This window comes from Cyprinodon tularosa, unplaced genomic scaffold (assembly GCF_016077235.1).
Source record: "Cyprinodon tularosa strain WSP-4 unplaced genomic scaffold, ASM1607723v1 ctg177, whole genome shotgun sequence".
Taxonomy (NCBI): Eukaryota; Metazoa; Chordata; class Actinopteri; order Cyprinodontiformes; family Cyprinodontidae; genus Cyprinodon; species Cyprinodon tularosa.
In genome coordinates, this window is record NW_024038589.1 from 602,854 (window position 1) to 616,372 (window position 13,519).

A 13,519-nucleotide genomic window follows, 5' to 3' on the forward strand; every position below is an offset into this window, starting at 1 on the left:
CTACTTAATGGAGTCCCCTCAGAGCAGCTCTGCTCTGGATCGACTTATTTTTAACAACACTGTGCTGAGAAGGCTTCCAGTAGATGTCTCAGACCAGCCGGGCTCCAGGACCGTCCCAGGAGCATGTTACTCCCAGATCGCCTCCCTTCAGCCCCTCCTCCGGCCCAGATTGGTGGCTCTGTCTCAGCCGGCTTTGTCTCTGCTGGGCCTGAATGTGCAAGACGTCCTGGATGACCCTCTGGCCCCGGAGTATTTGAGCGGCTCCAGGCTGCTGCTGGGCTCCCAGGCAGCTGCACACTGCTACTGCGGGCACCAGTTTGGGTTCTTCGCGGGTCAGCTGGGCGATGGGGCGGTCATGTACCTAGGGGAGGTGGAGTCGGATACCTGCGGACGTTGGGAGATACAAGTGAAAGGTGCAGGGGTCACACCTTACTCCAGGTATTTTCTTCTGTTGTTTCATAAAAGGGAGAGAAATAAAAAAATGGGGTTAAAGGTCACCCTAGAGAAATGTCTAAGTCTTACATAAATATGAGCTGATTAAGAGCTTATGGTACACCCAGGTGCTGGCTTCACCTCCGGTTACTATTAATTTATTTTCCATAAAAATCTTTTCCTGATTAGGCGTCATACAAGTTAAACAACTTACACAAATGTTTAAGTTTAGGACTTAATAATTTAAAATTTGCCAAACTTTGAATTCTAGCTCATTGTAACTAGAAATAATTAATTTCCCAACTTATGCACAAGTAGTGGTGATTTGGAAAAGGCAGTGAAAACTTACATTTCTTACTTAAAAATCATATTTTTATAGCTAATTTCCTGTAGCGGGGGAGTTTGTCATCTAGATTTTTTCCTAACTTTTTTTGTTTTGTTTGTTTTTTGTTTAAGGGAAAATAATTGTCAAAGTTTCAAACGTCCAAGAAGTAATTGTTCTGTTCTCTCACCACTAGGCCACAGCATGGCGGCTCCAGTCCCTGATCACTGCTGCCTTAACTATAGGTCTGCTTCAGACTTAAAAATCATTTAATAAAAGGCTTTATTGTCATTGTAAAGAACATACAATGTTATTTCATTAACACCATTTATTTAGCCTTAATTATATTGATAAAATAAAAAATCAATAAGATAAAGTGAACTGAACGTTCACCTCTTTAAGCAACCAAAAAAGTTAAAGGTATAAATACTCACCAGATAAAGTTAAAGATTACAAATATCTTTGTTTACTAATCTGACTTAGATTATTATCTCTATATTTGCCTCTTAGTTTTCCAGGTTTACACAACTGAAAATATTTTTTAAACTCAAGAAAGGGAAGCCACCTTTTTTTTTTTACTGTGTATAGGGTTGCCATCTAGTAGTATCCTTTATTTTATGCCACTACTTTAAGTAAAGAAGCATCCAAGTTTGTCCAAACTAAGCTTAAAATCCTTGATTAGCAATGGACAGTTTATTGTAAAACATTGCTGCATATCAGCAATATTGAGCTGGATTGTTGCAAGATCTGAATTTTCAGTCTCACAACAAATAAAGCACAGATAACGTAGAAAACTAGTAAACTACACAAATAAATCGGACTACTGCCAGTTTAGAGTAATATAGCAAATGACGAGAATTATGTGATAAAGTGCCCTATATTGCACTGTATAATCTACCAGATGGCACTAACACCTAATAGTTGTCAGTTTATGAGAACTGTGTAATAAAGGACTATTATATTCAAAAAAGGCCCTTATTTTAGAAATGTGTGTTTGTTTTTTGTTTTCCTCTTAGCTTGGTTTACTCTTAAAATAGCCACTTATATTTACTGATATACAGAATATTGAAAGAATTATCATTAAATCCACATGTCATGATATTATGTATCATATTGATCTCAGAGGATGGTCAGGCTATAAAGGAAATCCAGAGCCATGGATGGTACAATCTGCATCATTGTGAACATTTGCTGAGAGTCACAATTTTGCAATTTTCCTCATCCCCACTCACACTGTTCAGGGATTTGCTTTTTTCCAATCACGTCTGTATTTTTTAAAGTGTTTTTTTTTTCATAAGTGGTGTATCGGGTGTAAACATGGGTGACAGGAAGCAGTGTGGGTGAGGGGAGTCCATCACTAGGCAACAGTGACGGCAGCTGATGTGCAGCTGAGGAGGTCCTTCTTAGAAGCACAAGGAGAGTTTAGCTGGCTAATAGTTCCCGCAATTAATGTTGTTAATTTACTGTTAGATTCAGTGTTGATGTGAGTATGACAGACATTTGTATTGGACATTCACGAAAATATGGGACAAAACGCGTCCCCTATCCTTCAATATGAGACGCAATGTTTTCCTGCCAAACAAAGGATGATTCCGTATTTTAAGGGATGGGTTATAGCATGACTATGTCTCTGAACTGGCATGGTGTAGCCTCAGGGTCCCCCATAGCAGCTGACATAATTCTATTTGTGAAGCAGTGTTGGAAAAAACAATGCTTGTTTCTTTTAAAACTAATCTGAAAAATGTTAAATGCCTCTGTGCCCAGCTCTCTGAAGGCACACTTTGTGGAACCATCTTTTGCTGCAAGTATTTTGAGTCGTGACCTAATCTGCTCATCGACACACTGATGTTTTTGCTCATTGCTCTGTGGAAATGAGCTCAGCCTCACAGAACTGATGGAGCCCATTGGTCAATGTCAAAGGTTTAACTGTATTATCTCTACTCATCTTTTAGATTTGTGCTAAAATCTGATGGTTCTCCCTTTGCATATTTTAGGACTCCCCCAGTAATGAGTCATCTAGGAAAAAAAGTTTCTCAGTCTACATGTAAAAACTTATTAGGTCTTACCAACAAAGACTTAGTTAAAATTACAGGCAGATATTTGAGTTTCACAAAGCTACGTCACCTAAAAACAACTTCAAACATAGAAAGCAAAATATATTGATTTCTCTGAGCTTTACCAATTCACTTTGACCCACAATAAATCATGGGAAATGGAGGACCACAAACTTTAAATTTTCCATTAGGATGCAGCCTGTTGGGATGTCTACCCAGTAATATCACACTTTCTGTTGGCCAAAACAAAGTTGAAGATGTTTTTAACTTAAATATATAACTTAAATATCTTTTTAACTTAAATATCTGTCTCATTAATAAACAGTTCACTGAATTTAAAAGATGAGTTCAATACTGAGACCTAAGTTCTGATAAATGTATTCCTGAGAACTGAGGATGTACATCGCACCATCCACAGCTAGTCTCATCTAATCTGTGGATTTCAGTCTCTTTGGCTACTTATCTGATTAATGCTCTGCTTCCCGTTTGCACAGCTTATATAGATGAACTTATCTTGGTAGGTTTGCCGTTGTGTCATACTCTGCCTATTAGTAGTTAATAGACTTCTGCTTCATTTTTTAGTCTTCATGATTCTGTCTGTAGTCATCCAGGAAATTACTCCAGTAAAACTAAAAAAAAAATTGGTAGAAAGGCTTCTTGAGTACTGAGTAACTGTAACATCACATTTAATGTTTATAAATCATGCTGGCAAACAGACTTTATGTGCAAGTTCTGTCATTTTAAAGACACAAATGCCTAAAGAATACACATAAAGGTCATGAATATATACGAAAATATTTGTGCAGAAGAAATACTTTGACTATTTTGATTTTTTAGCATAAAACTAAACCAACCCTTGCAATAAGAACTGTATATATGTTAGGAAAGCATAACGAACTTCCACTGATGATATCTACAATTTACTGTATGTTTAATTGATTTTAGAATAGTTAAAATTATTCACAGTGGACAGAGTTGTCAGAGATTTTACTCAAGTAGGAGTGGCAATACTTAACAAGAATTTACTCAAATAAAAGTAAGTATGGCTCTACTCTGGAAAATGCTTTTTTTTTTTTTTCAAATTGTTACTGAAGTAAATGTAACTGAGTAAAAAAGCTAACTACTACCCACCTCTGCTAATATCTTTGTCTATTTTGCTCCCTCCAGAGAAGGTGATGGCAGAAAGGTGCTTCGCTCCAGCATCAGAGAGTTCCTCTGCAGTGAAGCCATGGCCGCCCTTGGGATCCCCACCACCCGAGCTGCCTCACTTGTCACCTCTGACCTTTACGTCAGTAGAGATCCTTTAAACAATGGTCAACGGATTGAGGAGCGCTGCTCAGTGGTTATGCGTCTCAATCCTACTTTCATCAGGTTTTGTAACTTCTCTGTGGACATGACCAGCAGTTTTGGCTCAACAGAAAGTTTTAACATGAGTTCTCTGTGTTGCTTCTCTCATTTTTCAACCAACAGGTTCGGCTCCTTTGAGATCTTCCAGAGCCGAGATGACTTCTCTGGCCTAGAGGGTCCAAGCGCGGGCCGACATGACATCCGTGCCCAGCTGCTGGATTATGTGATGAAAGTTTCTATCCACAAATTCAGCAGGCTCACCATGACAGGAAGGAAAGAAATCTGTCGTTTTTCAGAGAGGTGAGAGCTCGCAGTGTTTCCCTCCCAGGTCAGGTCTACTTTATGACACTGTCTCTGATTTGTTCACTGCCAGGTGATGATGCGGACAGCAAAGCTGGTGGCCCAGTGGCAATGCGTGGGCTTTTGCCATGGGGTCCTCAACACAGACAATATGAGCATCCTGGGACTAACTATGGACTATGGCCCCTTTGCTTTCATGGACAGGTAATACAAGATTTTTTGTAATATAAAGATAGAGACACTTCACTTTGATTGTATTATTCATGCTTTACAATTCAACTAAAAGCCAAAATTATCAAAGGAAAAAATCTGGATGCACAACTGTTCACACCTTTAAGCGAAGGTGTGGAGCCCTAATGTCTAATATAGATCTGACAGCAAAAATAGTCCATCTAAATAAGTCTTAAGTCTAACAGAAGAGTCTTTTTAATCTTGTTTTTAGATGAATATACTAAACCAGAGTAGATTCTATTAGATTATAATCTTCTTTTTAGATAATTATACATAAAACAAGTTCAATAATATGCCAGTGTAGTAAGACAATTGCACTTGGTGAGACTTCTTGAAGTGCAGCTGATCAAAAAGACTTTTTGGTGACTTCAAAAGTTATAAGACTTGGTCAGATGGAAACTTTTTGCAGTCTTGTTAGTATTGAGGTCAAAAATAGAAGTTTGATTTTATGTGACTGTGAAACTTTCTTCCACAAGGCTGCAGTAGATTTCAATCCATGCCTGGATGTTTGAATGACAGAAAATTATGCTACCAGTACAAGGAATGAATGTTTGCAGCGTCTAACGTCTGCATCCCTGAAAAGTTTCTGTAAAGCGATCGCTTTCTTGATTTTGCCACGCTAATAGGCTGCAGAAACTGATCTTAAAATAAGGAAAATTCCTCAAAATAAGTTTATTTGTCCTTAATTTGAGCAAGTGCAATTAGTATTTGTTTACCTTAGAATAAGATAATTGGATATTATGCATTAAAAAAAAAGATATTAGGGTTTTTCTTTTTTTCTTATTTTAAACACAAATCTAATTATCATACTTTCTTATATTATTACTTTTGCAGTGAAGTAATAATGTGAGTTTTTGGAGCTTTAGCCATCTCCTGACTGATTCCTTTATTAAAATTAGGCAATTTTGATCAGTTGTGTTATCTCTGAACAATAATTTAACTAGAGGAAGAAATTTCTACTTGGACAGTTGACTTTTTAAGCCATCAGTTATTCTATCAGCACTAGCAGATTTGAACCATGGGAAGAACAAATGGTGGAACCAAACAAGTGGTGCATATACAGTACACATTAAAAAAAAATTATAAACATGTTTCCCTCCAATACATTTCTAAAAAAAACCCCACAAAAAAATGTCCTCAAATGTGGAAAAACTTGAGATTTTAACTGAGATTATACATCCACTGATGTCTCTTTGACAGATTTGATCCAGACTTTGTCTGCAATGCCTCTGACAAAAGGAGGCGCTATTCGTACCAAGCCCAGCCCTCTGTGTGCCGATGGAACCTGGCCCGTCTGGCTGAAGCGTTGGGCCCTGAGCTGAAGGCTGCAGATGCCGGAGAGGTTCTTGATGATTTCATGCCAACTTATGAAGCTTTTTACTTATCCGGCATGAGAAAAAAGTTGGGTCTTGTGAGAAAAGAAGAAGCAGAGGACAGAGAGCTTATATCGGAGCTTTTCCGGGTCATGCATAACACTGGTAATAAAAAAAAAAGGAAATGCTTGACATTTAATTTTTTTTAAGTTTTTTTTAAATATATTTTTTGGATCCAGGGGCAGATTTCACAAACACTTTTCGCCTGCTGAGTCGTGTCCCATGGCCTGAGGAAGGAGATGATGAGAAGATTACTGTGCAGCCAATGGTGGACCTCATTGTAGAACAGTGTGCGTCCATCGAGGAGTTAAAGGTGGCTAATCAGCCCACAATGGATGACCGGTGAGAAGTGTATGGTGGATGAATTTAGCTGTACTCATACAACTGCCATAAAATCATATCAAAATGTGCACCAGCCCCACCATATGCTCTCATTGAATGTTTTTTTATGTTTGATTTCTTTAAATCAATGATCTGATCTCTTGTTTCCTCTAATGCCAGCATTTTGGGAGACAGTGTTACCAAGATAATATGTAAGTTAAAGTTATAATAGAGGTTACTGTAAAAAACACCAGTTAGCAGAACACTATGACCATTTAGAGATGACTGGTTATTTGGATCGGCTCAAACCATCTCCAAAATTGCCTCTTGATTTAACGTGTAGTTAAGTCCCTACCTGGACAGGTCAGAGCTGTTGGTTATAATGTCACGTATGCTGGTGAAGATTCTTAGTCATCCAGGTCATAGTCATTCCAAAAAAGTAAAAAAAAAACAATCCATTGGGCTTTGTTTCCAAGTTTGAAGATGTTTCGCTTCCATCCAGGAAGCTTTTTTATTTAAAAGAATTAGTGTTGAGTATGATGCTTTATAGACTGGAACAAAACAAAACCTTTTTTAGCTTAGAAAACATGCAAATTGAGCAGGAAGAACGGGTCCAAACGACTTCCCATTTTGAATTGGAAAAAGCTTCCAGGATGGGAAGTGAAACATCTTCAAACTCAGAAATAAAGTCCAGTGGATTGCTTTTTAACTTTTTTGGAAAGTCATAATGTAATGCGTAAACAGACCTGTGTTAAGGACTTCTACGTCTTTATATTTTTTCCAATTAAAACAATTTTATCATTGCTGTGTTATCAATTTGCAGTGAACTGGCGATGATTCTATCCATGGCCCAGACCAACCCAGTCATGTTTGGGATGGTAGCAGACAGGCCAAACAGCTGGAGCTAATGGGCCGACTAAAAGAGCTCCTTGAGACGGATCAAGATGAGCTGAGAGAAAAACAGCGGGACGACTGGAGCCGCTGGATCTGCAGGTACAGGTGAGGAAAAAAACGACCATAGGAATTCTTGATAGGAAGTAAATAATTTCATAAGCTGGAAGATCAGAAATATATAAAAAGTTTTTATTAAAATTCTTTTTCATTTTTCTGGCTCAGCTTTTTTCATCTGAAACACAGATGTTGGTGTCAAATAAGTTTACTGTTTACATCCGCACCCTATTCTGTTTTAAATATCGCCTGATAGCTTACATCGGGTTAAGAAATTTAGTTTTGGTTCCCTGTTCTTCTTTTAAATCCAGGGGAACTTCTTGGGGCGAATTTTCTGTAAGCTGTACCCAGTCAGAGATAGGAACGTCCAGATTTGACAGCTAAAAAGCTAATATTGGATTATATCAGCTTGTGTATGGTTGTTTACGTAACCCATAACCCATTGGTTAATAAAACATACCAATTGTTGTTCTCTAATTTTCTCTGTTCCACCATACAAAATAACCAATACAAGTATGTAGGATTTGTGCTGATATCCTACGGTTCAATATCTGTATCGTATTGAAAATTAACAAGTTGTATTGGTGTCTTTCTAGTCAAAGATTCCTACTGCAGGAAAGCACCTCCCAGTGTAGCAGTGCAGTACATCTCTAAATCTCTAAATATACTAGATGAAAAAAAACACACACATATATATATATAAATCTGTGTGTGTGTGTCACTGTTCTGGTTCTGTTATGTTTTCTTTTGAGTATTTAGTTTTACTTTGCTCCATGTTTTCTAGTTTTAGTGGTTTTATTCTTATTTTGTTGTGTTCTCTGGTTATTTTACAGTTTTGAGGTTTTTATTTGTTGCCCTCTGCTGCCCTCTTGTGTTCTCCTTTTTCCCTAGCTCCTTTCCTGTCTGCTCTGTTCACACCTGCTCCCAATCTGCTCGTTAGTCCTCTCTTTGTTTCAGTCTCCCATAAATACACTCATTATGCAGTTCCTCAGTGCTAGTTCCTCGTCTAACTTCCTCCAACTCTGTCTCACTAAGTCTTCCTCCTCGCGATAGTTTCTCCCAGATGTAAGATTTATGACACTTTTTTTTTTGTTAAAAAAAGCACAAAATCTAGACTCTGTTTAGACTGGAGCAGTTGCGTCAATTCAGCAGCAAATAAATTAACTATTTATCCTATCTGAAATAGCTGCAGAATTAATATAGATATCACAATATCACGATATACATAGCACGATATATCGAGATAATATCGGTATTGCTTTGATAAGTGCAACTGGGATGATGTTAATAACCAATGTCTACTTTTTCCTTGTAGCTGTTGTTTTTGTTTCAGAAGGGTGAAGGGATTGTTTACATGGTATTTGTTTGGTCATGTGACTGATTGTGATGCTGCTCAGGATTGTGGGTGTTTCACTGAAGCAGAGAAGTGATGTCAGCACTGTGGTTGACCTCTCACAGTATAAAATAGAGAGGAAAACATATGATCTATGATATCGGTAAATAGTGGTTATTATAACGGCAGATTTTTATATCCATGCAGAAGAAAGAAATTAAACATAATGGCTACATGTTGAATACATACCTCCGCTTTTGGCATCATGTTACTAAAACTTAACTGAATTGTCCTTTTATTTGCTCCTGGTACAACAGGAGGCGTTTAGCCCGAGAGTCTGACTGCACAAGTGACAAGCACCTAGTTAAACAAGAAAGGCTCAGAGTGATGAGCAGCAGCAATCCTCGGGTGGTGCTTCGCAACTATATTGCACAGAACGCCATTCAAGCTGCAGAAAAAGGAGACTTCTCTGAGGTAAGACCAATGCAAGAGGAAAAAAAAAATCAAACAAGATAAGCAGAACTAGTGAGATGAGGTAACTAGCTACTATTTTAAGCAAAACAAGATACTAACTATGTTTATTTTCTGCAATCTGCACATTCAAAATTCTTAGAGGAACAATCACTAAAAAAGCCATCCATAACTCTTCGATAAAAACTAATTTGACTTAAACACTTCTTTAGTTTGTTATGTTACAGACTCAAACATTGGTTATTTTTAGTCATTAAGTGAAATCTAAAAGGAATTGATTGCAATTGAATTATTAAAATCTATCAGATCAAAGTCTGACCCCAATATTTTCAAAAAACAATTATCTTTTCTCCAGCTGCTGTTCCATAACAGAAACAGCATCCTTTAAATATTAATTCATTCATAATTAATAAGGGGTGTTCATAGACAAAAATTAAATCAAACATGGAAAGAATTGTTGGTACTCCTTATTTAATAAAAGAAAGACCCACAATAGCCACAAAAATAACTTGAATCTGACAAAATTAATGATAAACTAAATAATATGAAAATGATCAAATAATAGTCAGATATGCTTTTCAAACAGACTTCGAAGGAATGATTTTAAACATAAACTAATAAAAAAGGCCTGGGCAAAAAATATTGATGAGACTGCAAATAATGTGACACAAGCAACATGTTAAATCAAGGGGTGTCCGCTAGTTAGCATCACAGGTAGGTTTTTACAATATAGTAATCAGTCAGTGGGCCTAAATATAGGGCTACAAGGTAGCTTTGTGGTACATGGTGTGTATTGCACTCTACATGGACCAGAGGACGCAAAGGAAAGAGTTGTTCAAGGACATCAGAAAGAAAAGTAGAGCCTGTCATATTAAAGGTAAAGGCTATAAGACTATATCCAAGCAGCTTGATGTTACTGTGACTACTGTCGCACATATAATTCAGACATTTAAGATCCATTGGACTGTATCCAACCTCCCTGGATGTGGCCACAGGAGTAAAATAAATAATAGATCAAAGAGACAGATAATACAAATGATGAGAAAAGAGTCCAAAAAAAAAAAAAAAACTTTTAAAGAGATAAAGGTTGAACTTAAAGCTCAAAGAGGATCACTCTCAGATAGCACCATCTATTATTGTTAAAGTGGACTTGATGGGAGAGGACCAAGGAGGACATCACTGCTAAAAAAAAAAAAAAACTATAAAAAAGCCAGACTGCAAATGCCAAACTAAATTTGACAAGCCACAAAGCTGTCCAATGCACAGATAAAACAAATATGGAACTTTTTGTCAAAACACAAAAGAACACTGTCTCTACTATAAAATATGGAGGAGGCTCTGTTATGCTCTGGGCTGCTTTGCTTTTTTTTTGCTGTGTCTTTAATATATGCATGGTACAGTGAAATCTAAAAATTAACAAGGGATTTCTAGAGAGAAATGTGCTGCCCGGTGTCAGAAAGCTTGATTCATGGGTCTTTAGCAGGATAATTACCCAAAACACACAACTAGGAAAACATTGGACTCTTCTGAAGTGGCATTCTATGAACTCTGACCTAAATCCTACTGAACATCTTTGGAAGAAGCTGAAAAAGGCTGTGTGGAAAATGCAGCCTGTTGAAACCTGAAAGAATTATAGCAGTTTGATCAAGAGGAGTGGACTAAAATACATGCTGAGAGGAGCAGAAGCCTCATTGACAGTTAAAGGAATCATTCGATAACAGTGATTGCTTCAAACTGTTGGGCAACAATATAAGTTAAGAGTACCATCACTTTTTTCCTTTCATTTAATTTAATAAAAAACAATAATTTTGTTAATGCATGGTTACAAACAAAATCTGACTTTCATTTGTTAATTTCATATATTTAAAATTTGTATTGATATTTCCAGGTATTTCTGTGACCATTGTGGGTACCAACAAGAGTGCCACACTTAGTTCATAAACTGACCAATAAGAGGGTTGGTTACATCTGAGAAGCTGTTTAAATGGTTCAATGGTTTTCAATGCACTCAGGAAGCAGAAGGGTAACAGAAAAGATACATGGAAAAGATAATAAGAAAATCTAACTGCAAAAAAGGATTTGAAAATGTAAGGTGAAAAAGAAAACAGAAATGGAGTAAGGAATAACCTTTTTAAATGTAAGATTAGGAAAGGTATTTATAATTAGAATTATGAATTGAAGTTTTTAAATCTCTTTGTATAAATAGGATTTGCACATTTTCAAATATTTTACTTATTTGCTAATGGATTGATACATATAATTTACAATTCCTAACGCACTAAAATATATTATTAGAAATCATTTTTATCAATTAGATTTCTTATTGTGTGATTTATTTGTTATATTTGAAATGACTGTTTATTTTTTCATTAATTCTCCTTTTCCTCCATAACTTATCGAAGGAAATAGAGCTTGGCTGCCTTTTTCAGGTCCCAGTTATGCATCTCTCTTGCATCTTGTCTGATAGGTCAACAGAGTTCTGAAAATTTTGGAGAAGCCGTACCTGGATCCTGAACCTTTGTCTGGACAAGATGCAGCATGTGGTGAACAGGAGGATCAGGAGAGGTGGTTTCCTGATAAATACGACGCTAAGCCTCCAGCCTGGGCTTCAAAGATTTGCATCACTTGATCCACATAGAGCCTCCCCAGACTGAAGGAGAGTCTGTTTTCACTGCTGGACTACATTTCCCATAACTAATCTCTAAATCTTAAACATAACATAGATGTGAGGGAAAGGTTTGTACCAGTCACACTGTCAGACTCTCCTCTGTTGCATGAAGGGGAAGCGGCTATTTTATGGTGTGTTCAGCCCTTCATTCTTGCAGAATTAGTTTGATCATTTTGGAGATTTGAGTAAAATTACATCATCAAAGTTAATTTTAGAAAAGAAGTGAAATCCTAAATATAACAGTCCTCGAAATTATTGGCACCCATGATGTTGATTTTTAAAAACCCTTTAATTATTACAGTAGCTGAATTTTCAATTGAAAAACACAGAAAAAGAGATATTTTAAAAGATTTTCTTGACAATCCTGATGAAAAGATGAGAGTAGCCGGGTTTCCATCCAACTGAAGTTGATATAATAAGAGACCTTTTCAAAGACCTAAAGAAAAGGAAATGCAAATTTGCTATATTTTCTGTTTGCTTAAACAAGCGACTTGAAGCGTAATATTATGTTCTAGACCACCGTAAGTGGTCTATAATATTGCATCCTATTTTCCTGAATTTTTTTCGGGTCGCAAGTTCCCACGCTGTTCAGCCGATGTGACATCAAGCATGTCAATAATAAAAGGGTCCACTTAGCAAATGATCAGCATATTATGGTTAAAATGGATTTTGTCACCATTGACGACTCAAAGTAAGGTAATCAAAAAACTTAGGCTACGTTCACACTGCAGCCTGAAGTGACCCAATTCCGAATTTTTTGCCCATATGTGACCTGTATCAGATCTTTTTATGACAGTCTGAACGACACAGATCGGATTTTTTCAAATGCGACCCAGGCCACTTGGATATGTGGTCCTGAATCCGATACGTATCTGATCTTTTCAAATGCGACCTGTGTCTGTACGGCCAGGTCGCATTCATTCGACCTACACGTCATTGATACTTGACAAATGTTACTAAACGTTACTAATCTGCGTCCTACTAAGCGGAGTCCTAATTCATATTTGGAAAGATAGCTCGATTCAGATCAAACTCGAAGGGTCTTACCGGAACCTGGCTCTCTTTCTTTTTGATCTTCTTAAAAAGATTTCGTTCATAATGTGCCTGCTCCTGTTGGAGAAGAACTTAAAGAACGCATTATACGCTGCGGTATTACGAGTCATGTTTACTTCCGCAAACACTGAGGACGCTTGCTACATGTGACGTCATCGCGTCCTCGAGTGCGCATGCGGGACACTTCGGTTGAACGCTTTCAGTTCACACAGTAGATCACATACAAGTCGCATATACTTGGAAGTGTGAACGGACACGCAAAAAAATCCGATTTCACAAAAAAATCGGAATTGAGCATTAAGGCCTGCAGTGTGAACGTAGCCTTATAGAGTCCAAGCATGAGCAGAAGAGTGCTGCAGTGCTGTATTTTGGCCACAAGTGATAGTATTAGATAACTCTGTAATACCTCTTTAATGACAGAATTTTAAAAACCTAATTTCATAGACTGCATAGAATCAGGTGGAATTATATCTCAACCAATCATTAACTAACTAACTCCCGTGTGCAACATAATAATCCAAAACTGAGAATGACGGCTCAGATGACCAGTCACACAATGACCTGTCTGAGCCTGAAGGTTTGGGAACACACCAGAAAACTACAAGCAGATAAACTACCTTTAAAATACTTTAGCTGTGGAGTTAATATTGTGTTTCTACAAATGAT

The 13,519-nt window shown here is 37.2% G+C and overlaps 1 protein-coding gene across 1 annotated transcript; it reads left to right on the top strand.

Moving 5' to 3' along the window:
* Positions 1-12,330, top strand: selenoo2 (selenoprotein O2). Its single transcript, XM_038281940.1, is given in 11 exon segments — positions 1-438; positions 3,976-4,179; positions 4,279-4,379; positions 4,382-4,455; positions 4,529-4,659; positions 5,887-6,164; positions 6,239-6,401; positions 7,204-7,271; positions 7,274-7,379; positions 8,979-9,135; positions 11,600-12,330. Coding segments are annotated over 11 exon segments (1,875 nt in total). The 5' UTR covers positions 1-7; the 3' UTR covers positions 11,762-12,330.
* The last annotated feature ends 1,189 nt before the right edge of the window (positions 12,331-13,519 follow it).